The following is a 24500-nucleotide window of genomic DNA, read 5'->3' as shown; positions in this document are numbered from 1 at the left end:
CAAGGGTTGTGGGTATTCCAAAATGATTTTCCTGGTGGAATTCAGAAGGCAAGTGCTTTAACTGTGAGAAATGTGATTTAGGGGCCAGCGCTGTGGCACAGTGAGTTAATCCTCCACCTGCTGTGCCGGCATCCCAAATGGGCACCGGTTCTAGTCCCGGCTGCTCCTCTTTCAGTTGGCTCTCTGCCAGGGCCTGGGAAAGCAGTAGACAACAGTCCAAGTGCTTGGGCTCCTCCATCCATGTGGGAGGCCTGGAAGAAGCTCCTGGCTTCGGATCGGCACAGGTCCAGCTGTTGTAGCCATTTGGGGAGTGAACCAGTGGAAGGAGGACCTTTCTCTGTCTCTCCCTCTCACTGTCTGTAACTCTACCTCTCAAATAAATAAATAAACTTTAAAAAAAAAAATGTGATGTAATATCAGTAGTTTAAGTAATCAGAGGTAGAAGTGTTGGACCACAAGCCATTATATTTCTTTTATGCTCAAGGAGGGGAAAAACCAACATTTTTATTGAGATAGAAATCAAAGTTAGACTATGGACACTTCTATTACCAGGGCTCTCTGTGTTCTCGCCTTCTGCTATTTCATACCCTGTTCTCTGCAGAAGCTTCACACCCACTTCAGAAGGTCTAGCTTCTGTCAGTCAATAAACCAACAAGTGATGTCATCACATGGGTTTGTGGGCGGATCCAAAATCCCACTCATAGGCATTGTCTTTGAAGAGCAGGAAAAGGAGCTGAGGGAGAAAGCAAAGCCCCTAAGAAGCCCTCTGACTACACACAGTCCTTTCGGTCCCCATCTGACAGTGCAGGGGCCAGGTCACCCGCATCTAAGATGACTGAAAAACTGGTAAGGAATCACATGAAGTCTGCTACTGCCAAACACATGAAAATGCAACATTTGCCAGTGCAATCTGTGTGCATTTAAAGATTTATTTATTATTTGAAAGGCAGAGTTACAGAGAACGAGAGAGATAGAGAAGGAAACACAGAGAGTGATCTTCCATCTGCTGGTTCACTCCCCAAATGGCTGCAATGGCCAGGGCTGGGCCAGGTCAAAACCAGGAGCCAGGAACTCCATTCAAATCTCCCACATGGGTGCAGGGGCCCAAACACTTGAGCCATCTTCTGCTGCTTTCCCAGGTACATTAGCAGGGAGCTGGATTGGAAGTGAAGCAGCCGGGACTTGAACCAGTGCACATAGGGGATTCAGGCACTGCAGACAGCAGCTTACCCACTGCGCCACAGCACTGGCCCTACAGTATGTCTTTTTTTTTTTTTTTTTTTTTTTTGACAGGCAGAGTGGACAGTGAGAGAGAGAGACAGAGAGAAAGGTCTTCCTTTGCCGTTGGTTTACCCTCCAATGGCCGCCGTGGCCGGTGCACCGCGCTGATCCGATGGCAGGAGCCAGGTACTTCTCCTGGTCTCCCATGGGGTGCAGGGCCCAAGCACTTGGGCCATCCTCCACTGCACTCCCGGGCCACAGCAGAGAGCTGGCCTGGAAGAGGGGCAACCAGGACAGAATCCGGCGCCCCGACCGGGACTAGAACCTGGTGTGCTGGCGCCACAAGGCGGAGGATTAGCCTAGTGAGCCGCGGCGCCGGCCCAGTATGTCTTCTATAAAGAGGTGGAAGGAAGAAAATGGAAACATCCCAGTGCAGGCAGCCTCCCCTCCCTTTGGGCAGAGACAGTGGATATAAAAGCGGGCAGAGAAATGGGGTCCCTGACAGACTCAGTGGTTGTACGTTGAACTTGTCACTGCAGGAAAGGGTTTTTAGACTTGGTTTACTCTTGCAGTTCTACTTGAGGCCCTTTGGATGTAGTTACTCCGCCACAAAATCCCATAGCTCCTTAAAACTCGACTTCAACCCTGAAAAAACAATCCTCTTTTGAAAGAACAGAAGAGCCCAGAAGCCTCTGGGTTCAACAGAGCGATGTCCCAACTGACAACCTGCTCTCCAGCCTGAGGGATGATCAAACTTCACAGATGGGGAGAGAGAATTCCACCGTCCAGAATGTCTGCTCCTGAGAGTTCACTCTGATTGTCCTCATCCCCATTAACAAAAACAGATGTGTGCTCATGAGTAGAGTAAACATTCAAGGCCAATATATGTTCCTCTTGGCCAATCTCGTTTGGCACTTCAATATGAACAAATAGTTTATGAAGTAGAGTGGAACTTTTCTATAACATTGGTGTCGAGTGACAAGACTCACATCTGTGTATTAGGTTAACTGTTATATTAAATATCTACAGAATGGACTTTTTCTGTGTCCCAGGGAATGAACTGTGTTATGGTAAATCTACTAATGTGGAATAAATAGTTTTCCTTTTTTAAATTTTATTTAAGTTATTTGAGTTCCATGTATTTCATATATACAGATTTAGGAACTAAATGGTTTTTCTCTATTAGAGAAACAAGAGACTAGAATGTCCAACAGCATCCTGGGTCTGTTTGTTATTTTGCTTTTCCTTTTTTTAATATTTATTTATTTGTTTCAAAGTCAGAGAGAGAGGAGAGATCTTCCATCTTCTGGTTCACTTCCCAGATGGCTGCAATAGCCAGGGCTGGTCCAGACTGAAGTTAGAGCCAGGAGCTTCTTCCAGGCCTCCCACATGGGTGCAGGGCCCAAGCACTTGTACCATCTTCTGCTGCTTTTACCAGGCCATTAGCAGGGAGCTGGATCAGAAGTGGAGCAGCCAGAATACAAAATGGCATCCATATGGAATGCTGGCATTGCATCTGTTACAGCCAAAATGAACCCCAAATGATGTAGTGCTCAGAACCAAGGACTCTGGACTTAGACTGCCTGGTTCAACTAGCTCATAGCCATAGGTAATTTGCTTCACCTCTTTGCCTCAAATGTAAAATGAGGATTCTAAAGACAATAGCCACTCTCCAGAATTGTTAGGAATGAACAAAACACGCAAAGCTTAAAAAATGTAAAGCCTGGCACATAGGAAATTAGCATCAAATGTGAGCTGTTGTTAAAGTCAAATATATAAGGAATAAAAGTGCACTCAACAAGAGCAAGACTGAAGGTTAAAGTTCTGTCAGATCAGAGGTAGGCTTTTTTAGTGCTGCAGCACTAGCAGTAGTGCTAATAATCATGTCTTTAAAAATTTAGGGGCACCCGGCTGGCGCCGCAGTTCACTAGGCTAATCCTCCGCCTTGCAGCGCCGGCACACCGGGTTCTAGTCCCGGTCGGGGCGCCGGATTCTGTCCCGGTTGCCCCTCTTCCAGGCCAGCTCTCTGCTGTGGCTCGGGAGTGCAGTGGAGGATGGCCCAAGTGCTTGGGCCCTGCACCCCATGGGAGACCAGGATAAGCACCTGGCTCCTGCCATTGGATCAGCGCGGTGCGCCGGCTGCGGCGGCCATTGGAGGGTGAACCAATGGCAAAGGAAGACCTTTCTCTCTGTCTCTCTCTCTCACTGTCCACTCTGCCTGTCAAAAAAAAAAAAAAAAATTGGGGGCACCCTTTGCAGGCAACTTTTCCTCAACTCAAGGTGCTATATATTATTACCTGCATTTCACAGAGCAAGTTAAAACTCAGAGAGGGTAAGTAGCTTGCCAAAGATCACATAGCTAGCAAGGAACTGGGTCATAGTGCAACCCGATCTTTCACCTTCAGATTCCCCACATTTCCCACAAATTGCCCTCGCTCCTAAATGCCAGCTGTTATACTGCTATGTTCTCATGCTCTACACATAGGAGGGGAATTCAAGAAGTTCATGGAGAATGGATTGGAAAATGGTGTATTTTGGTGCAAAAATTGTTGAAATCCAAGCATTTTTTTTCACAATATACATTTTTCACAATCTCTTGAATATACCTCATCTGCATGGATTTCAACAATTTTTGCATCAAAACGAACTTATCTTTTAATGTCATTTTCCACAGACTTGAATACTCTTGCATGTTTTTGCAAAGGGCTAGTTTTTTTTTTTTTCTATTAGTAAACAATCATAGAAAGTACCTGTATTCTTCATGAAGAAATGTTGTTTTGTCATCCCTGACACAGCTCAGATACAAACAGGTCCATTATTTGATTCTGTAAAATATCAGGCCTGGAATAGATTTGGAAAAGGGGCATCCACTCAGGGCTCAGCTCAGGAATAGGGGTGGCAGAAAAACCGTGGTCCACCTCGGTTGCAATCTGGACAATGGGGCCAGGTTTTGAGTGATACTCAAGCTCCCCCTGAAAAGAGCCCAAGGAAAAGTTGAGCATCTGGGGCCGGGCGAGGCTTCACGTCGGCGCATGTGTTTTGAATTGGCAATTCTTTTAACAGAAGCAGTTTGGAACCAGGACTAGCAAGCTGCTGCTAACTGGAGTGTTGCAGCCATTTTCCACGTTCCCCAGGGGCAGGGCCAGTGGCTCTTAGTGCATCTGGTTGGGGTGGGGGAGGGGGGCGTGGAAGTGAGATTCGATCGATCACGCTAGCACAAGTTGTGAAAGGCAGACTCGCGTGCGTGTGCTCATGGGATGTTGTTACCTGTGGGAATTTGAAGAATCCAAATTTCACAGGCAGGAGATATGGACCGAGCATCTTCCAGCAGGAAACACAAGAGAGAACCGAACGGAATGGGTGTCAGAGTTCGCAGCAGTGGTGTCATCAGCCACAACGGAGCTGAGTTCAAATCCTAGTTTAACAAGCTCCATGATTTGGGCCAATTGCCTAACTGCTCTGATCCTCAGTTTCTCCCTCTGTAAAAAGGAAATCCCAGCATGTCTGCCTCTGAGAGCGACTGTGAGTTTGAGATATAGCTAATAATATGGAAAGTGTCCGATAAATATTCATCTTTTTCTTATAAATCGTTTGCTATTCTGTGACTCCATGATTCAGCACTTCCTGGAATTCTAAGGCACTAGAAACTTTCCAAGAGTTTAAATTACTTCATTGTTAGCTTCCAAGCTCTTCCCAGCATTACTGTGAGAGGCGAGTGGTAGAGATGGATCAGAAATCGGACAAATTGAACTTTGCTTGCTGGTCCAATGGTACCCCTTCACGTTCCATTTCTCCACTGCTCTCTTTGGAACAGGAATGAGATTGTCAAACATAAGAGGCTCCATGTGGCAGGCAGATTCAGAGTGGGATGTGGCAGCTGCTTGTGCACCTGCCTACCTGCCGAGATGAACTCTCCCAAGGGTTTGGGACTGGGGTCCAGCATAGGGTGAGGGGAGGCACTGCTGGCCTGCAGCTCAGGCACTGGTGGGGCTGGGACCCCACTGCCTGACTTGGGGACCCTAAACCCCTGTTATGCTCAATGGAAAAATGAAATGGGGTGAATGCTCAGGACCCTCCACATTGAGTTTCCCTGAGCTGGCAACCTAGACAATTTCTATGGGCAGAAACAAGTTTCTGTGATCACTGTTGGATTCTGTGGGTCATATTCCTGAATCGTCCTTACAGTGTCTCTCAAGGAAAAAGTTTGAAAGTCTATATAAATTCTTCTAAGTGTGTGTGGGGAGGATTTAGAGGAAGGGGCTCTGGGTAGGGGCTGTATAGGCAGGGTAGACAGGAATAGCAAGGCAGGATATAGAGGAGGAAAAAAGCCCACCTGGGTTTTTGCTGCTACCCAGGACACTTGGCATAACTCACCCCATAAACAGCTTGTGTTTAACTTAAGTTGGAAGGCCTGCATGCTTCCTTCTACTACACAGAGAAATGACAAAGATGTGAAAAAGTTGTGTGTATCCATTTTGCCTACAAGCCTCATACAGCCTACACATCATTAAAAAATAATCAAAATCTAGAGAAAAATGTTTAATTAAAAAGAACTTAGAGGGGCTGGTGCTGTGACGTGGTGGGTGAAGCAGCCTGCAGAGCCGGCATTCTGTGTGGGTGCCAGTTTTAATCAGCTGCTCCACTTCTAATCCAGCTCCTTGCTACTGTGCTTGGGAAGGCAGTGAAAGATGGCCCAAGTGTTTGGGTCTCTTCTACCCACGTGGAGATCCAGAGGAGGTGCCTGGTTCCTGGTTTTACCCTGGCCCAGTGCTGGTTGTTGCAGCCATTTAGAGAGTGAACCAGCAGATGGAAGATCTCTCTCTCTCTCTCTCTCTGTAATTCTGTCTTTCAAATAAATAAATAAATCTAAAAAAAAAAAAAAAAAAAACTTAGAAGGGGACCTTTAAAAGTTCATGGAAATGCATATTGTGAAAAATTGTGCATGTATTTTAATTTTTTGCAATAAAATTTATCTTCTTTTTTAATTTTAAAAAGCAATTTCATCATTCAAGAGGAAGAGAGAGAAATAGAGAGTAAGCTCCCATGTGCTGGTTCACTCTCCAAATGGTTGGGGCTGGGCCAAGGCTGGAACTAGGATCTGGGAATTCAATCCAGGTCTCCCACATGGGTGATGGGACCCCAGCTGCTTGAGCCATTACCACTGCCTCCCAGGGTCTGCATTATCAGGGAGTTGGAATCGGGAACCAGGGCCAGGAATCAAGCCAGGCACTTTGATACAAGACAAAGGCATCTTAACCCCTAGGTCAAACACCAGCCCCTAAATTTACCTTTTAATTTCATTTCTCCACAGCCTTTGGAAGTCTTCTAACATATCCCACAAAATGTGTTCTTTTCCTTATCTATATATTCTTTTTCTTTGGAAAGAGAGACTTGATGAAGAAAAAGGAATTTCCCTTTTAAAATATTTATTATTGAAAGGCAGAGTGAGAGAGAGAGAGAGAGAGAGAGAGATCTTCCATCTCTCCAAATGGCCGCATCAGCCTGGGCTTGGCCAGGCTGAAGCCAGGAGCCAAGAGCTTCTTCCAGCTCTCCCACATGGGTGCAGGTATCCAAGGACTTCTACTGCTTTCCCAAGCCATTAGCAGGGAGCTGGGCTGTAGGTGGAGCAGCTGGGACTTGAACCAGCACCCATACCAATGTCTTAGGTGGCAGCTTAACCCGTTACACCACAATGCTGGCCCCAGGAATTCCCTTTCCTCTCAAAGTTTCTAGTTTCACTCCTATGAGAATTCCCACTGCTGATGTAGGAGTCTCAAAATGAACACAAAACATCCCCAAGCAGTTGAAAGTGTCGTTTCATGTAATTTTCTGTCTCTAAAAGACAGACAAAAGTATAATCTTCCCTATCCTGAATCTTTCCCAATTTTTTTCTCCAAAGGAGAGAGAGGTAGGAAGAAAAACTAAAAAGGAGAGGGGTTTGTTCTCAGTAGCTTTCCACTCGGCTGGAAAAGGAATTGCTGAAGTCCCTCTGATTGCTCCAACTTTGAACTGCCTTTTCTTGCCCAGTGCAGAAGGGGTGGCCTTTACTGCAGTCCCCTAGTGCCCCCTATTGTCAATTCAGTAAACTAACCAGGTAGCATGAACTGCTAAACTCAAACCACTTTTTCGACAAATCTTAAAGATTCAGAATTGTAATTCTTTTACTTCACTGTGAGGCAGTTCACAGTCAACTTACATTATTATTTCATAGACTCATAGAATGTTAGAAAGGATCCTTAGAAAATATGGAACCAATTGTTATTTGATTTTCCCCCTATTTACTAGAAAGGCAGAGTGAGAGAGAGAGAAAAATATGTTCCATTACATTCACTCTCTCACTTCCCATGCCCTTAACACCTACGGCTCTGGCAGTCTGAAGCCAGGAGCCCAGAACTCCGGCTAGGTCTACCATATGAGTAGCAGGGGCCTAGCCATGTAACCCATCATCTGCTGCCTCCCAGCAGAAACTGGATTAGAAGTGGAGTGGCTGGGACTCAAACTGGCACTCCAATATGGGATGCTGGTGCCTTACACCCTGGCTTAACCCACTGCCCCACAACACTTGCCCCTGATGTTTTGTTTTTAACAAAGTGGAGGATTGATTACAAAAATACTAACCATTGTCACGAGAAACTAAAGAGGGCTAGGGTAGGCTAGATTAAATAAGCAGTAAGTAAAGATTAAATAAGGAGATTCTCTCCTATTGGACTTCCCAGAGAATTTAATAGGGTCTGTGTATGGTCCAAGGAGAAATGAAATTCCCCAGTCTCACTTGACACCAGAACCACTTTTTATATGAGTTTCCTATAGAGCCAGTAGTCCAGGAAACACATCTGGGAAGTGCTCAGAGCATCTAAATAAATCATTCCAAAAGTTTGTAAACTGAGTCCCAGCGACTAGGTGGCAGTAGAGCCAATGCAAGCACTCCTGGCAAGAGGCTCCCAGGTGGCTTCTTCTCCCTCCACTTAGAGTTGGCATTTAAGATTTCTGCATCCATAAACCATGTTTATTTGTGGCTTGGGGGATGGCATTACCTTCAGCCAAGGATACTGAGAAAGTTAAGTAGATTTTTTTCAAGATATCCCAACCCTTTAACGAAGAGAATTTGTTTCCAGAATTTTCAGTTCATTCTCTCTCTGTCTCTGACAAATAGCTTCATGTTATTATAAGGGATAATGTGATGACCATGAAACCTCTGTCCAGTAAATGCTTGTTAAGCCTCTACCATGCACACACACAAAGGAGGACAAGAGAAAGCATCACATCGGATGAGAGCAAAGGTTTGGGGGGTCAGGTGCTGATTCTGTAACAATCCGGCTGTGTATATTTGGGCTTAGGCTTCCCATCTCTATAATGAAGATGATAATGCTTCCTCCATGGATTCTGTTGAGGATTTCATGAGATATTACACATAAGATGGTTAGTACAGTGCCAGCCCATAGAAGTGCTCAACAAATACAAGGGTTCTTCAATAAGCTCATGAAATGCTTATTGTGACAATACTATATACACACTCCAAACTTCTTTTGTACCAAAAGAAACTTATTTTTAATTCTACTTTCCACAAACTTTCGGAAGTTACCATTGTGCCTGCCACTGCTATTATTAATGTTGTTGCTATGATTCCAGAGGCATATCCCCTGCCCTCAAGGACTTAATAGCCCCACTGGAGAAAGGAGACAAACACTCTTGGAAACTGTAAATAATGATATCAGAGAATGGATCAGAGACAGCGACTAGGTTTCATGTTGCTTGCCAACAACATTCAGTCTTTAGCGGCTGCCTCAAGTGCCACTTAAATTCTTTTGTTCAGAAGAATTATGAGGTTTTCACCAACTTCAGAGAGAAGGCATACCAGTATCAATGGATGATGTTTGTGGGGAGTGTGGATTTGTGGTTAAGTGATATGTACTTGCCATTCTTAGAATGAATAATGAAATACCAAGAGTAGCAGCTTAAACACAAGTCATTTCTGGAGGAGGTAGGGGAGCTGGACCTGGAGGATGGGTTGAATGTGAATGGGAAAAAGATGAAGCAAGGGAGGGAGAGGTATCTGGCACCAGGAATTTGGGGAGCGCATGTGCTAACAATAAAACCAGCATGGTCTATTTGGGTGGTAGTAAGTAAAACAGCCTGTCTAAAGAAGGATTTGGTGCTAAAGATTAGCTCTATAAATCTGGTAACCAGAGATGCTGAGTTGGTCACCCAACATCAAATAACTGTTCCCATAAATTCCCTGACATGCACTGAGCCATGTGCCTGGATTGGAGGCTCAGAAAATGCGGACAATTCAGTCTCCGGGGCCACCTTCCCCACTGTGGAGCAATCCAAAGACTCCTTCTTATAGCTCTTGCCCAGGAAGATGGTTCTTTGGTGGTAAGTCCATGGCTACTGCTCAGCGCCCATCACCCTTTGTGCACTTTAGGTCCTTACAAGTGTTTCTCATCATGCACTGATTGCGTTGCAGACCCAAGCATCTGAACCTCCCAGCAAATGCTTGCATACACACACACACACACACACACACACAAAGATTTTGCTAAAAAAAAAAAAAAATGAAGAATGAACCCACCAGAAACTGTAGTGTTCATGCATATGATGTGCCTCTTTTATATTCAATTCTACACTAACTCTGGGAGGAATAGCAATGTGGTTCTTACTAAAACCACAAATAAGGATGGGAAGTTCTAGAAAGTTCCTGTTTGCAAAACTCTGTCTCGGCATGATGAGATTATATTCATCTGTTCTTTTTTTATTGCATGTCTGTCATGCAGCAGGCACTTCAGTATTGGTTAGGACTTGTGTGGTTGCAAGTGACAGAGATCTAACTCAAACAAATATAAGCAAAAGGGCTATCACAAGGACCAACATGATGACCATGAAAGTCAAAAGCAGTTTTGTGCCTGTAGCTCAGGAACAAGTGGAACCAGCAACTCAAGCACCGTCGGGGTACTCTGATTCTTGTCTCTGTGGCTCCACTCACTTTCTTCATTAGCTTCATCCTTTTCTGTAGCTGGAGATCAGCTTTCTCCATGTGGAAAAATTTACTCGTGCATCTACATAGCTTTAGTCACTAGAAAGAGAACAAATATTCTCTCTAGTTCCAAGTCCGAAAGTCCCAGGGAAGGACTCACCGAAGGAGCTGGAGTGAGGTCAATTCCAGAGAGTCATAAAGCAATATGGCCAATTTCTGTAGGAGCCACAAAGATAGTGCTGGGGGAGGAGAATCTTCTGGAAAAAGAGGTTGGAAGGAGGGAGCAGGTGTGATTCAGATGCCTGCTACATCTTCCCTTATTGATTTTTTTCATGTCAATTCAACTTAGCTGTCAGCCAACAGTTCCACTCATTTAATAAGCACCTCCTCACTTACTGTCTGCTATGTACCAGGCACTGTGCTAGACTTTAGAGGTGCAAAGATGAACAAGATGTCTTTTTTAAATTTTTTATTTTTTTTTAATTTATTTGACAGACAGAGTTATACATAGTGAAAGAGAGAGAGACAGAGAGAAGGGTCTTCCATTGGTTCAGCCCCCAAATGGCCGCTACGGCTGGTGCTGCGCCGATCCGAAGCCAGGAGCCAGGTGCTTCTTCCTGGTCTCCCATGCAGGTGCAGGGCCCAAGCACTTGGGCCATCCTCCACTGCACTCCCAGGCCACAGCAGAGAGCTGGACTGGAAGAGGAGCAACCGGGACTAGACCCAGGCGCCCATATGGAATGCCAGTGCTGCAGGCGGAGGATTAATTAACCAAGTGAGCCACGGTGCTGGCCCAATTTTTTTATTTTTTGAACAAAGTGTCTTTTAAAATCATGTGCCTCTTAGAGTGCTAAGCAATCAGAGATAAAAGAAATATAATAAATACTTGGTTTAGGAATTTTTGGAATTTATCGTACAACTATACATTTGGGGAATGATCAAATGCAAGCTGTGTGCTGTGGGTAATGAGGGTAGGAGAAGTTCCAGGTAAGTGAGGTCAGTGAAGCTGGGAACACTCAAAAAAAAAAAAAAAAAACCTTTTGGAGTGGGCGACCCTTCTGCAGGGTCTTGAAAGGGTGAGGAGGTTTTGTTTATGACTGCATGTGTTTAAAGTGCAGTATTTTCACAACATCACACCAAGAGAGGCCCTCTACAGCTGGAGGCGTCCTGGAATGCAGCCGTCAGCCAGTGGCCCTGTTCCTTTCTCAGAGACAGGGCTACCACCCACAGCTCTTCTGATAGCCTTGTTTTTAATTGCCATGGCCTGTTGGATCAAAGCCTCAGAGTTTGATGCAAGTTCAAAATAATTTCCTTCAAGGATTAACTCATCTTTCTGGGCTTGGGGAGCTGCACAAGCAACATCTGGTAGAGCCTGCAGAGAGATTTTTCACCCAAGGAGTTTCAAATTTCAACATGTGAGCCATCCTGTTGAATAACATCATCTACCAGAAACAGCACTCAGAGCCCTTATCTTGTAACAAGAGCTCTGTGGAACACCCCCACGATCATGTTTTGCACTTGATTATAATAAATGGTGCAAACTGTAACAGGTTCCTTATCACTCTGTTCCTTGCCAAAGAGACTAAATTCCAACCCACAGAGTTGAAATCCCCTTGTGGGTTTCCTCTGGGGCTGTTTCACAGCCCATCCTTGCATGCTAATGGCACCCTCCCCAGGCGTGGTCCAGCCTATAGGCTCACATTTTAGTGTAGCCTCAGGGAATCTCTTGGTCACTGCCTGTTGTCAGATCCCATCCTTCACCTCCCTGCCGGTCCAAGCCTCCTAGAAAATCCTTGGAACGATTTCCTTGCTCTTGATAAGTCCTGGTTTACTCCTCATGCTATCTCTTTTGCATTTTCACCTCTGCCCTCTGCATTCAGTGGCCCCACAACTCCTAGATCTTCTCAATGTCAAGATTTTACCATGTTCTTAAGGGTAAAACACTAACAGCTGATAGTTGAGGGGACTATGTTGGGGATTCACAGCAGCACCATTATCATCACCTGTGACTTATCAATGAGGAAAATGAGGTTCAGAGTTTACGTGAACTGCCCAGGTACCAGATATAAACTCACGTCTGGTTCTCTTCCACATCTGCTCATTTAAAGGGATGAGCGCAACAGGGGCCAGTGCTATGGTGTAGTTGGTAAAGCTGCCCGTAGCACTGGCATCCCATATGGGCACTGGTTTGAGATCCAGCTGCTCCATTTCTGACCCAGCTCCCTACTAATGCACCTGGGAAAGCAGCAAAAGATCCCCCAAGTCCTTGGGCCCCTGCACCCACATGGGAGACCTGGATGAAGTTCCAGGCTCCTGGCTTCCGACTGGCCCAGCTCCCGCTCTTATAGCCATTTGGCGATTGAACCAGCAAATGGGAGATCTCTCTCTACCTCTGCCTCTGCCTCTGCCTCTTCTTCTCTTTCAAATAAATGTAAATCTTAAAAAAAGGAGGGTAAGTAGATGGACTCAGCTTTATGGCACAAAATGTTAAGTCACTGCCTGTGATGCCAGCATCCCATATTGGTGCCAGTTCAAATCCTGACTTACAACCTAGCTCCCTGCTAATGTGCCTGGGAAAGCACTGAAAGATGGCCCAAGTCCTTGGGTCCTTGTACACATATGGGAGACCCAGATAGTTTCAGACTCCTGACTTTGGCCTGGCCTAGTCCTGGCTGTTGTGGTCACTTGAGATGCGAACCAGCAGATGTAAGCTTGCTCTCTCTCCCTCCCTCCTTCCCTCCCTCCCTCCCTCTCTCTGTCCTTCCCTGCCTCCCTCTCTCTTTCCATTTTTTTTAAAAAAGTATAGGGATCCAAGCCAGTGGTAAGAGGAGGAGGGAATAGAAGCGACAAATGAGGAAAACCCAGAGTGTTGACTCAGAATTCAAAGAGGAGAATTACGAGACAAGGCCAGCTGTGTTCAAGAATATTGAAGCTATTGGCACGAAGAAGGCCATAGACAAGTGTTTCCGAGAAAAATTTCGGTAAATGATCTGGAAGAGCTTGTTAGGAAGTGGGGAGAAAAATACAGAAAGCAATCAAAAGGAAAGAGCACTGGGCAGATGGTGGAATAAAGTGGGAGGGCTGTTCTGTGTCTAATCAACATGAAACTCCGGGTGGGGCCCAGGAGCAGCGTCTCAACAAGCCCTCCAGTGGATCCCAGCGTGCCCGGCAGTGGGTGCACCTGGCTCTGATGCACATCGAGGTCACCTGGTGTTACAAGGCGCTCCAGGTGGCTATCCTGAACAGCCAAGGTTGAAAACCACTGCTATAGAGGGAGAACGCAAGTGATGGTGTGTCCTCACCTAAGAGAGCTGGAAGGAATAGCAGCGATTGCAATACAGAGCTCCGAATGTGGCAGACCCTGTGCAAAGGCCAAGCTTTGCAAGCTTAATGGGCATAACAATCACCCAACAAGCTCTAAGGTACTTTTGTGACCGGTCTGTGGAGCAGCTTCCATCATTACCCCCACTGTACAGAGCGGGGCAGTGGGACTCCAAGAGGTGCTTGAGTCACTAGAGGCATCACAGCAAGGAAGCGGTGGAGCTGTAACTTGACAATCAGGTCTTCTTTGACTACAAAGTAGTCATTCTTTTTAATTGCGGTAAAATACAGATAACATAAAATGTACCACTTTAGCTACTTTTAGCTGCATGATTCAGTGGCATTCACAATGTTGTGCAATCATCACCATCATCCGTTTCCAGAACTTTTCAACATCCCAAACATAAATTCTTACCCATTAAACAGCAACTTCCCATTGTCTCCTCCCCCTAATCCTTGGCCACCTCTATTCTGCATTTCATCTCTATGAATCAAAGCACTCATCCTCTTTTTAAATTTATTTATTCAAGAGGCAGAGAAGGGGACAGAGAGAGAGAGAGAGATCCTATCCATTAGTTCACTCCCCAGATGCCTGCAAGAGTAGGGGGGCTGAAGTCTGGAGCCAAGAACTCAAACCATGTCTCCCATGTGAGTGGCAGGAACCCAGTTCCTTGAGCTGTCACTGCTGCCTCCAAGGGTCCACCTTAGCGGGAATCCGGAATCAGGAGCCAGAGCCGGGAGTCTAACCCTTGCACTCTGATGTAGGATGTGAGCTGCTAGAAGCCTAACCAATGCCTTAATTGCTAGTCCAAATGCCTGCTCCAAAAGTATTCATTCTTAATCAGTATATTTCAGGATGGGTTCAAAGAAGAAATGGAGGTGCTGAATTTGATCCAAACTGTTTTTGTGAATTGATGATATATATTCATCTAGGTGAGACCACCTCCTGCAGCCTATGTTGTCAAAATATAGAACAACGTGCAATTCCCCTAACAGCACCTGCCAGTCCCTCCAAGAGGCGTGGCTTTTCCCATGGTACTTTCATTTTGCAAACTCTCTGTGCCCTGAGCCTCCCACCAGGCATGATCATTGCTGGGGATCTGAATCAAGTGCTTCAATTAGTGTGGTCTCCATAGATCAGGGATTCAAGTGCAGAGTCTACCTCTGATCATTTAGGCATTTTGTTATAATGTGGATATGGATTTAGTGAGGCTGGTTCCAGATCCTGAGATTCTGCATTTCTTTTTCTTTTCTTAAAAAAGATTTATGGGCTGGCACTGTGGATTAGCCAGTAAAGCCACCACCTGCAGTGCTGGCATCCCATGTGGGCACAGATTCAAGTTCCAACTACTCCACTTCTGATCCAGCTCTCTGCTATGGCCTGGGGAAGCAGTAGAAGATGGCCCAAGTCCTTAGGTCCCTGCACCTCGTAGAAGACCTGGAAGAAGTTCCAGGCTCCTGGCTTCAGATCAGCTTGGCTCTGGCCAATGAGGTCATTTGGGGAGTGAATCAACAGATGGAAGACCTCTCTCTCTCTCTCTCTCTCTGCCTGTGCTTCTTTGAAACCCTGCCTTTCAAATAAATATATGAATATTTTAATAAAATACTTATTTACTTGAAAGGCAGAGTTATGGAGACAGAGGGAGAGAGCATGAGAGAGAGCAGAGAGATCTTCCATCTGTTGGTTCACTCCTCAAATGGCTGCAATAGCCTGGACTGGACAAAATCAAAGCCAGAAGCCTGGAACTAGTCCCATGTGAGTGGCAGGGCCTCAAGCACTTGGGCTCTTTTTCATTGTTTTCTCAGATGCATTAGCAGGGAGCTGGATAGGAAATGGATCAGCCAGGACTTGAACCAGTGCTCATGTGGGATGCCAGCATCACAGGCAATAGTTTAACCTATTGCACCACAATGCTGGCCCCAGATTCTGCATTTCTAGAAAGCTTCTAGGTGATGCCCAGGTGGCTGGTCCATGGATCACACCCTGATTAGCAAGGCCATAGGGTACAGTGCTTATCCCATGACACTGTTTACTACCATATTTACTTGTTGGGAGCAGCATTGTGTTTCAGTGGGTTTAGCCACCACCAGCATCCCATATGAGCACTGATTTGAGTCCCAGCTGCTCCACTTCCAATCCAGCTCCTTGCTAATGTGCCTGGGAAAGCAGCAGAGGATGATCCAAGTGCTTGAGCCCCCTACCAGTCACCTAGGAGACCAGAATGGAGTTCCAGTCTCCTGGCTTAGGCCTGCTCAGCTCTGCCCATTGTAGCCACTGGATGAATGGACCAGAGGATGGACGAACTCTGTCTCTCCCCCTTCTTTGTAACTCTGCCTCTCAAATAAGTAAATAAATAAACAGAAAATATATTCCTTGGCTATTTCTCCACTCTACTTTAAATATATGAAAGGCAGAAATCCATCTTATTTATTGATATATTCTCAGAGCCTAGAACTGGGTCTCTCTCAGATCAACACTCAGTAAATGCTGAATGGATGAACAGATGAATAAGCCCAGAGATGGGAAAGACAAAAAGGCACCAGACCTATGAAGGGTCTCTCAAATCATACTGAGGAATTTGAAATCTCTTATGGCATTATGGGCAGTCACTGAAGGATTTTTAGTAAGAGGGTGATCAATCAAAGGTGCATGTATTCGTAGTAAGATGTGTACCAAAATACAAAGACTGAAATCAAGGACACAACAACAAGCTACTAGTGTCTAAGCAAATAATTACGAAAGTCTAAGTCTAAGCAAATAATTATGAAAGCCTGAACTGAGCCCTGGTGGTGGGAACTGGGAAGGAGAAAGGAGATTTAAGATCATATGGAGAGGTTGGCCATACACTCCCATTAGCTTCAGGCAATTTATGCTGACTAGAACTGTTAATAATGTCTCTTTCATTTCATCAGGAATCAGCCCAATCTGCTGGTCGAACCGACTGCATATGGGATGTCCAAAAGGCAGTTGATTCTGGGTTTTGTTTCTCACTCCCTATTTGCTTTGCTTTGAGTCACTGCTGTGACTGCTCCAAAGCACCAATGACTGAGTATCTTCATGATTCCCTGGCTCACAGTTGCGGCGGTCATTTAGATAGTACAGAAATGGACAGTGTCGGCCGGCGCCGCGGCTCACTAGGTTAATCCTCCGCCTTGTGGCGCCGGCACACCGGGTTCTAGTCCCGCTCGGGGCGCCGGATTCTGTCCCGGTTGCCCCTCTTCCAGGCCAGCTCTCTGCTGTGGCCAGGGAGTGCAGTGGAGGATGGCCCAAGTGCTTGGGCCCTGTACCCCATGGGAGACCAGGAGAAGTACCTGGCTCCTGCCATTGGATCAACGCGGTGTGCCAGCCGCAGTGGCCATTGGAGGGTGAACCAACGGCAAAGGAAGACCTTTCTCTCTGTCTCTCTCACTGTCCACTCTGTCTGTCAAAAAAAAAAAAAAAAAAAAAAAAAAAGGACAATGTCAAAGGCTGGGTAATTGAGTCTGAGAACACATCCTCTGGCTTGACCACCGGAGCCAATACTCAAAGAACACCAAGCTCTTCCACCTCATTGTAAATCTTGTGACCAAAGATACTTACTTACCTATCCATATTTGCCAACACCTTACCTTTTCTCCTCCTCCCACAGCATGTCAACAGCCAGGTAATTATTTCATAAACCTCAGAACATAGCTTGCTTTTCCTGTTGGTCTGAGTCCTGGAGTTTTCCCAGTTTCAATTTCAAGGTGGCTCTTACTCACGGGTTCTACATGCGGTCAACCAGAAGACTAAATTCACCCACTACAGCCTTTTGAGGGAGCTTTAAAACAAAACTGTGGGTTTTTAAGTATTAAGAGGAAATGAAAGACTGAGCTAAGCTCAGTATTCATTTTAATACATGTGTTAAAGGTTATGTTAGCAGCTGTCAAAGCGCTGGCCAATTCTAAAAACATCACTCTTCACCTTAAATCAGATGCCTTGGGTGGTACCCGGAACTTGTTAGTCTAGGCCGACCCTGACCAAAAGATCGTTAAGGAAGGTGAAGTTTGTATTCTAGGCTTTCCAGTCACTTGTGCTAATATTAGCCTGATGAGCAAGAGAGAGGAGAGCTGGGATCCAGGACCCCAAGGCCTGACACTTTCCTGCTCCTTCTTGAGGTTCAGAGAAGACTAAGTTGCATACCAGGTGTCTGCTGTCACCCCATCCATCTGACAAGTATAAGCAGATAGCAACAGCAATATCTGAAGAAAACAGACAGCCCAGTGCAAAAATGAGCAAAGGACTTGAATAGACATTTGTCAAAAGAAGATACACAAATGGTGGCTCAGCACAAGAATAAATGCTCAACATTACCAAGTAATAGGGAATTGCAAATAAAAAAATACAACTAAACATGAACTCATACCCAATAGTATTGCTATTATAGAAAAAAATAGAAAATAATAATTGTTAATGAGAATTGGAAACTTTGTGTACTGTGGGTTTGCGTATAAACTGGTATAGCCTTGTACAAAACAGGATGATGTTTCCTCAAAAACTCTGACATAGGATTACCATATGACACATGAATTATACTTCTGGATATATGCCCAAAAAAGTTGAAAGCAGAGTCTTAAAAAGATGTCTGTATACCCATGTTCATAAAAAGCATTATTTGCAATAGCTGAAGTGTGGAAGCAATCAAAGTGTCCATTAACAGATAAATGGATAAACAAAATGTTATCTCTACATAAATTGATTATTCAGCCTTAAAAAGGAACAGACTTCTGTTGCAACCATTTGGGGAATGAACCAGCAGATAGGAGGTATCTCTCTTCTTTCTCTCACTCTCTCTGCCTTTCAAATACATATATACATACATAAAATTCAAGAGGAAGAGAGACTGTGAATTCACTTAACTGAAAAGTCCAGGAGTGGACTGGCTTTGGGGTCAGCAGGGCGTGGAGCAGTGCTCTGGAGGTCCTCCACTGAAATCTCAAACTGTCGAGGCCCCTTTTGGTGCCCAGGCTTCACCCCCAAGCGGACTGTCACATCTCCTTCAGCATTTTCCAAGCATGGGCTTTGGAGGCTGCTGTCACCCCGATATGAGTGTAGCCTGCTGCTGCCCTTCACTGCAGGAGAGGATCTGCTGGGGGTGACGAAGGAGCGCCAGAAGCTTCTCCCCTAGGGCTTGAGGCTGTGGTTGTTCTGTTGTGCAACAGCCACGATGCAGACGCATGACATTCTGGACTTGAGAATGCAGGGCATTCAGAGCCAGACCAAGAGTATGTGAGTGGGGAGCCGGCTGGGCTTGCTGGCGTGCCAGAAGCAGGGAGTGGGAGAGCATGGGAGACCACTTATCTCCCTCCTACTCCCCCTTCCTCATTCCAGGCCCAAACACCAGGCCAAGATGTCTCCAACTGTGTAAAAGAATGGGAACATGGGACAATGCCACATGTAAGGGATGTTAGGAAACCCAAACACAGCACAACACTGATGTACTTAATTTGGTTTATGAAATGCAGTTTGCAATTTCTGTGGGATCCTCTATGTTAGTGTTAAAAAAAAAAAAAAAAAAAAAAGAAGAGGAGAGGAGAGAAGAGAAGAGAGGAGGGGTGAGGAGGGGAGGAGGGCCATTTGATTAGGAAGCAGGAAACCAGAATCCCAGATTGGAATCTGTTGCCCTGTGTAGAACTACTTGCAGGTCACTGAAGCTCTCAGTGCAATGGAGAAAAACGTGATAATTAACTGTCTGATGCACCCCATGGGGGTTAAATAAGAACACAAGAGTCTTGGAAAACATAAACTTAATTTTGAAGTTAGAAGACAGCACCTGTATTATCTAAACAGCTTACATTTACTTTTCCCCCATTTTTTTCAATCTGAAAAGGTTGTGAGCAAGTGTCATTAATTTATTCTGGGGGAGGGAGGGGAGGATTCATTCCTCGGTGGATTGTGCTTTTTGTCAGTCCAAGCTCCTTTTCAGAGCCCTTTCTTCCGTAAACTAACTTTCACCTTCCATCAACCCAGTAGTCTCAGTGGTGTTGACCCCTTCTTGCTCCAGAAGTGGACATGTGACACAGGTCTGACCAATCAGAGCATCCTTTCTCCTTGGGCATGTGATTCAAGCCAACCAATCGGACAGTGAATTTCAATTCATTGTGAAACCCTCTCTTTCCACAGAATAGATTGTGGCCTGGAACATTCCAGAAGCCCTCCCACTCCCACCAGGGGACAGCCTGCTTGAGAATGGTGGCATCTGAGAGGAGAGCAGAGCCTAGAGGAGAGTACGGTGGAGTCCCGGGGACACTTTTTGATCCAGGGATCCCTAAAGCCAGCTCCACTTGTGATTTCCCACTTGAGTCAATGCAGACGCCCCTTTCTCCTTCAGCACAGCTGGGTTTCTTGATGCCTTTAATTCTAAGGGTCTTGACTGATAGAAATTTCTGGGACTCATGTTTTAGAACTTGCAAAAGATAAACCTGTCATGCCTCCATGCAGAGCTACATGAATTAAGAAAATATAAGGTTTAAATTATACCTTTATAAAGTCCAAGTGTATCTGATATAATCTCCCAGCCACATACATTTATAGTAACCCCCAGGCGACATCTTATAATTTAAAAGAGACACAAATTACTAAAATAAAGAAATATTCCATTTTATTTTACTCTTCCATCCATGAGGTCCAAGGAAATACAAATTCATGGAAACTAAAAATACCAAAATGTGATTTTGACCAGCGTTAGAAGTTGCATGGAATCAGCAGAATGTGACTGTCTTGAGTGATTTTTGCCCTTCTCAGTTTGCCAAGTCAGGTGTAACATTTGGTCTAGCCCATGTAACAATCTCTGTGATAACTTGTCCAGGCTGAAGAGAGTTGTCATAGAATCATGAGGCCCAAACAACTGAAAGGTTCAGTACACAAAGCAAAATGGTCAACATTACTGGGTGACACAGACTGCTTATCATCAAGCTAGTAAACCATGGTGAATCTCACTCTGTAGCACTACAAATACCCCGGCACTGCCCTCATAGGTTTATTCTTCTATGCATGCATGTGGTGAATGGGTATTTTTAAGTCCCTGCGGGACACCGGCAGGCACTGTGTTAAATGCTGGAGTTACAAGATTAAGGCACTCAGTCTGCCCCCAAGGAGCTTTCAGTCTAACGACATGGAGAAATATGGGAATGAAGGGCAGTGCAATGTGACGATGACATTTAATGCTGACCACTGAAGCCTGTTCAAAGCAAAACAGAACCGTAGACTCACTCCACTGTAGCTTCCACAAAGAAGGCATGTGGCATTCCTCCACGGACACATGAAAGCTTAATAGTCTTGGTCCCTGTCTTGCAGTCCCAGTGTTACAACGGGGAGCTGCAGCCTTACAAGTTACAGCAGACCCAGAAACGGTTAGCGCCTTGCTGCTGCTGAGTGCTCAGGGGAGGTGCAGTGGGTCATCGCCGAGGTGGCTGACCACTGTCCCGGCTCACCCCTCTGCTCATTCAGCAGTTAGTAAGGCACTTCCCCATGCTCCTGACTCCCGAGACACCCTCCAAGGCCGTCCAGATGGGCAGTTGAACCTTAGGCATTAACCTGGAAGGACTGCTCCCACTGGGCCAGACACGGGGTTGTGATCTGGGGGAGTGTTTGATAAGGAGAGTTCCTTCTCTTGGATTTCCAACCCTACACCCAATACTGTGAGGGCTACTTCCTCCTCCGGAATGACTGGCTTTTCACTTATCACTGGTGATTTGGGTGCAAAGCGGAGCCTGTAGGTTGGGCTTAACACAAAGGGCCGAGCTCTCACGTCCTACAGTGCTGTGGGACATCCAGCCACAGGCACTCAACGGAGCAGCAAATTAATAGCACCCTGCTCCCATGAGCTCCGGCTGCCCCTCTCCTCTCTCCTTGTCTCTCTCTGGACCTAGGCTCTCTTCAACATGTGCGTGGAATGAGCGGGAGCTGTGAGCTGCAGTTTCTGAGTCAGGCCGTGATGGGTCAATTGACAGCAGTAACAGTGAAGGAGGGGTTTAGAATTTCTAGTCTGCCTTGCTGAATCCATCTCACCTGGAATCACCTCCACTACACACTGCCGACTCGCATCGAGGGTCAGGGCTGCAGCCCTGGGAGCAGGGAGAAACGAAGAGGCAGAATTTCAAGACGCCGTCTCCTGTGCTCACTGAGAGTGGATGTGCATAGTGAGTGGTATTAAGGCATCTCGACAGAAGCACTTTGCTTAGCTCAGCTAAAAACCAGAGTAGCTTAGTGTTAGCTCATTAATAAATCTGTATGATTGGGTGTATCACCTCTAGAAACTGAATTTTATAAATGCTCTCATGATAAAAATATACAGTACATTCTCTATAAAAGCAATTTAAAAATGAGTAATTGACTTTACTTAGGCTCCTTATTTAGTGTAGTTTCACAAATCACTCACACACACAAAAAAACTGTAAAATCTGTACAAAAATAAGAACTCTCCATTTTCTGTAACATCTTATCTTTTCTGTATACAAATATGTTCATATAAAAAAGTGTCTACTTAGGAAAGTATAAAAACATTGCTCCAGTGTCATGTGTGCCCTCTAGGGAAACGTACCTTTGGGAATAATATAACTACTGGGAATTCTTAATGACGTGCAAGTCCCACACGTGCCACAGCTGCCTTCCCCTCAGAGCGGCATCGAAACCCTGCCTGTCTGCACCACTTCTAGAACTTGTCTGTGACATTCACTGAGGGAGACAGTACGCTTCTTTCTTCAAACGTCACCGTTGATTTCTGTAGATATCTTTAGAGTGACACTCTGTTAGGAAGGAAGCGGGGAAAAGGTTTAGAAGTTCAAGTCCAGAGCTGCCAACGACCTCTCTAACAGCTTTGCACCACCACAGAAATGACCCCATTGTGTGCCTTGTGCTACCTTGAGGTGGGTCCTAAAGGATTTTCTTGGCTTCCTATATCCTTTCAGTTAATATTTCCCTTGTTTCAAAACATAGGATTTTTCTTGTGGCCAAATCTGGTAAGTCCCACCTTTGCTCTGCTTTGGGAACATTTTTCAATTCTTTTAAAAGACACATTTCCTATTATTTGGAACTAGTAAGTGAGACCTCCTCAGAAGGAAAACAACCAGGGCACATGACGATTAGCATCAAATGGCAGAGGACAAATGAAAATTTCATTGGTTGGCAAAGCTGTCAAGACACTTTCCTTTGGGAACAAGCTAATAAACTAAGTTGCACAACACACATTTTTTTCCCCCCAAACAAATTAAGGGTAAAAAGAAAGTGCTTTATTTTTTTCAAGTGCAAGGAATTTTCTGTGAATTTTTACTAATCCTAATTGTTGACAATTTATAATATTTGAGTGAATAAATACCTACCTGGAAATCTTGGATGAATGTTAGGAAGTAGAAAATAAAACCAAAGGCCACCATCCACTCACAGATTGCACTCACCACGTGATATACATAATCCTGAAGCAATGATAAAGAAAGAGAATTTAGCCTAAAGGACTCATTCTAGTGCAGACGTAAAGTGTAGCCTGGAGGCGATCAAGGGCACTTTTAGATGTTCATGGAAAATGGAATTAAAAGATTAATTTATTGAGATGAAGAAAAACTGAAATCCATGCATACTTTTTCATAATATGCATCTTTCATCAAATTTGAAGCCTTCCCTTCCCCTTGTATGCATGGATTTCAAAAATGCTTGCACCAAAATAAACTTGTCTATTCCTTTTTCCTGTGAACTCTTTGAAGAACGCTCATCGAGTAAGGAAAGCCACGGAGATCCATGTCAGGATTCTGCCTGTTGAGAGCAAAAGTTCCATTATTTTAGAATTTCTTTCTGGCTCTCACTCTGGGTTTTTTTCTTTTTTCTTTCTTTCTTTTTCTTTGACAGGTAGAGTTATAGACAGAGAGAGAGAGACAAAGAGAAATCTCACTCTGGTTTTAAGACTTAGTCTACTTAACTTCAAAGAGCAGAAGAAGGACCACAAAAGAACTGAGAATGTGAAGCAACTGAGGATTCAACCAAAGAAAGAACTTCCCATAAAGGGCATGGCTTGGTCTCCCCTCACCTGGAATTCAGAAACTGAAGGGCATGCTGAACATTCATGCTGCATTCATGCTGCAGATGTCCCACAGTGTGCGACTACCCCCCACCAGCACCTGTGTTCTCTGTCACTGCAGAAGGTGTTGGTGCAGCAAACAGTTCCTCTCAACGTGACAGGCCAGATATGGCAACACAGAAAATGCCAACAAGGAGCTCCACAGGTTTACTGTGTATCTTCTCAGGGACGAGAACCAGAACATGGAAGCCAGGGATCTGAATGGCTTTAACCAGGCATTCAAAACTCAGTTGCTTAGGAAGGCAAGAAAATTCTTTAAAATGAATGGAACTGATAGTTGTTGAAAGTGAGGGAACTTGGGGAATCCATGTCTCATCAACTCAATTCTATTTTCACCAAATGAAAAAATAAAAACGTCAGTGTTGTTTTGAAAGGGGCGTTTTTTAAAAAGCCTACGTGTGTGCATGTGAGAGAGAGAGAGAACTCATCTGATAATGCAGGAAACTTATTTAAAAGCATTTTTAAATTCTACGTCAAAAATGCACAAGTGCATTCTGACTTTAGCTCATTTTAGCTCACTTTAGCTCACTGTGGACTGTCAGTGTACCCCCTCTGACTTCAAATAATGGCTTCATTTGTTTCTCATCCTCTTTCTGCTCTGCAACAGGTGACAAAGAATGAGTAAACAAACATGCTGAACTGCAGGTCAGTTCTACAGCAAGTTTGTGGATCCCATTTTCACCTAAAAGATATAATCAAGGCAGGTCACACTCTCATATTCATCACTCATCACTCTCCCCATGGACGGGTCATATCCAGCCATTGTTCTCATCCAAGGTCACACTGGGGAGAAACTGACTAGCCTACAACAGAGCATAGAGAACAGCATAGCTTCCTTTTTGGTGCCAGCAGCAGGGAATCTGCCTTATCTCGTATCATTCCTAGACAATGAAGAT

General features: G+C 45.0%; 1 protein-coding gene across 3 annotated transcripts in view; it reads right to left on the bottom strand.

Moving 5' to 3' along the window:
* Positions 1-20110: 20110 nt before the first annotated feature.
* The window catches only part of DRAM1 (DNA damage regulated autophagy modulator 1), a 41692-nt gene continuing 37302 nt past the window's right edge, over positions 20111-24500 (bottom strand). For 2 of the 3 annotated variants that reach the window (XR_007919552.2, XM_002711225.5), the window contains exons 6-7: positions 22856-22948; positions 20111-22282 (exon numbers count right to left, since the gene is read on the bottom strand). Coding sequence is in view for 1 of the 3 variants with exons in the window: in XM_002711225.5 (XP_002711271.1) it covers positions 22238-22282; positions 22856-22948 (138 nt within the window). In the remaining 2 variants the exon portion in view is untranslated. The remainder of the gene's footprint in view (positions 22283-22855; positions 22949-24500) is intronic. The other variant, XR_007919551.2, reaches the window with a different exon arrangement.

This window comes from Oryctolagus cuniculus, chromosome 11, assembly GCF_964237555.1.
Source record: "Oryctolagus cuniculus chromosome 11, mOryCun1.1, whole genome shotgun sequence".
Taxonomy (NCBI): domain Eukaryota; kingdom Metazoa; phylum Chordata; class Mammalia; order Lagomorpha; family Leporidae; genus Oryctolagus; species Oryctolagus cuniculus.
Note: the sequence above shows the minus strand (reverse complement) of the source record. Positions and strands in the feature narration are given on the sequence as shown.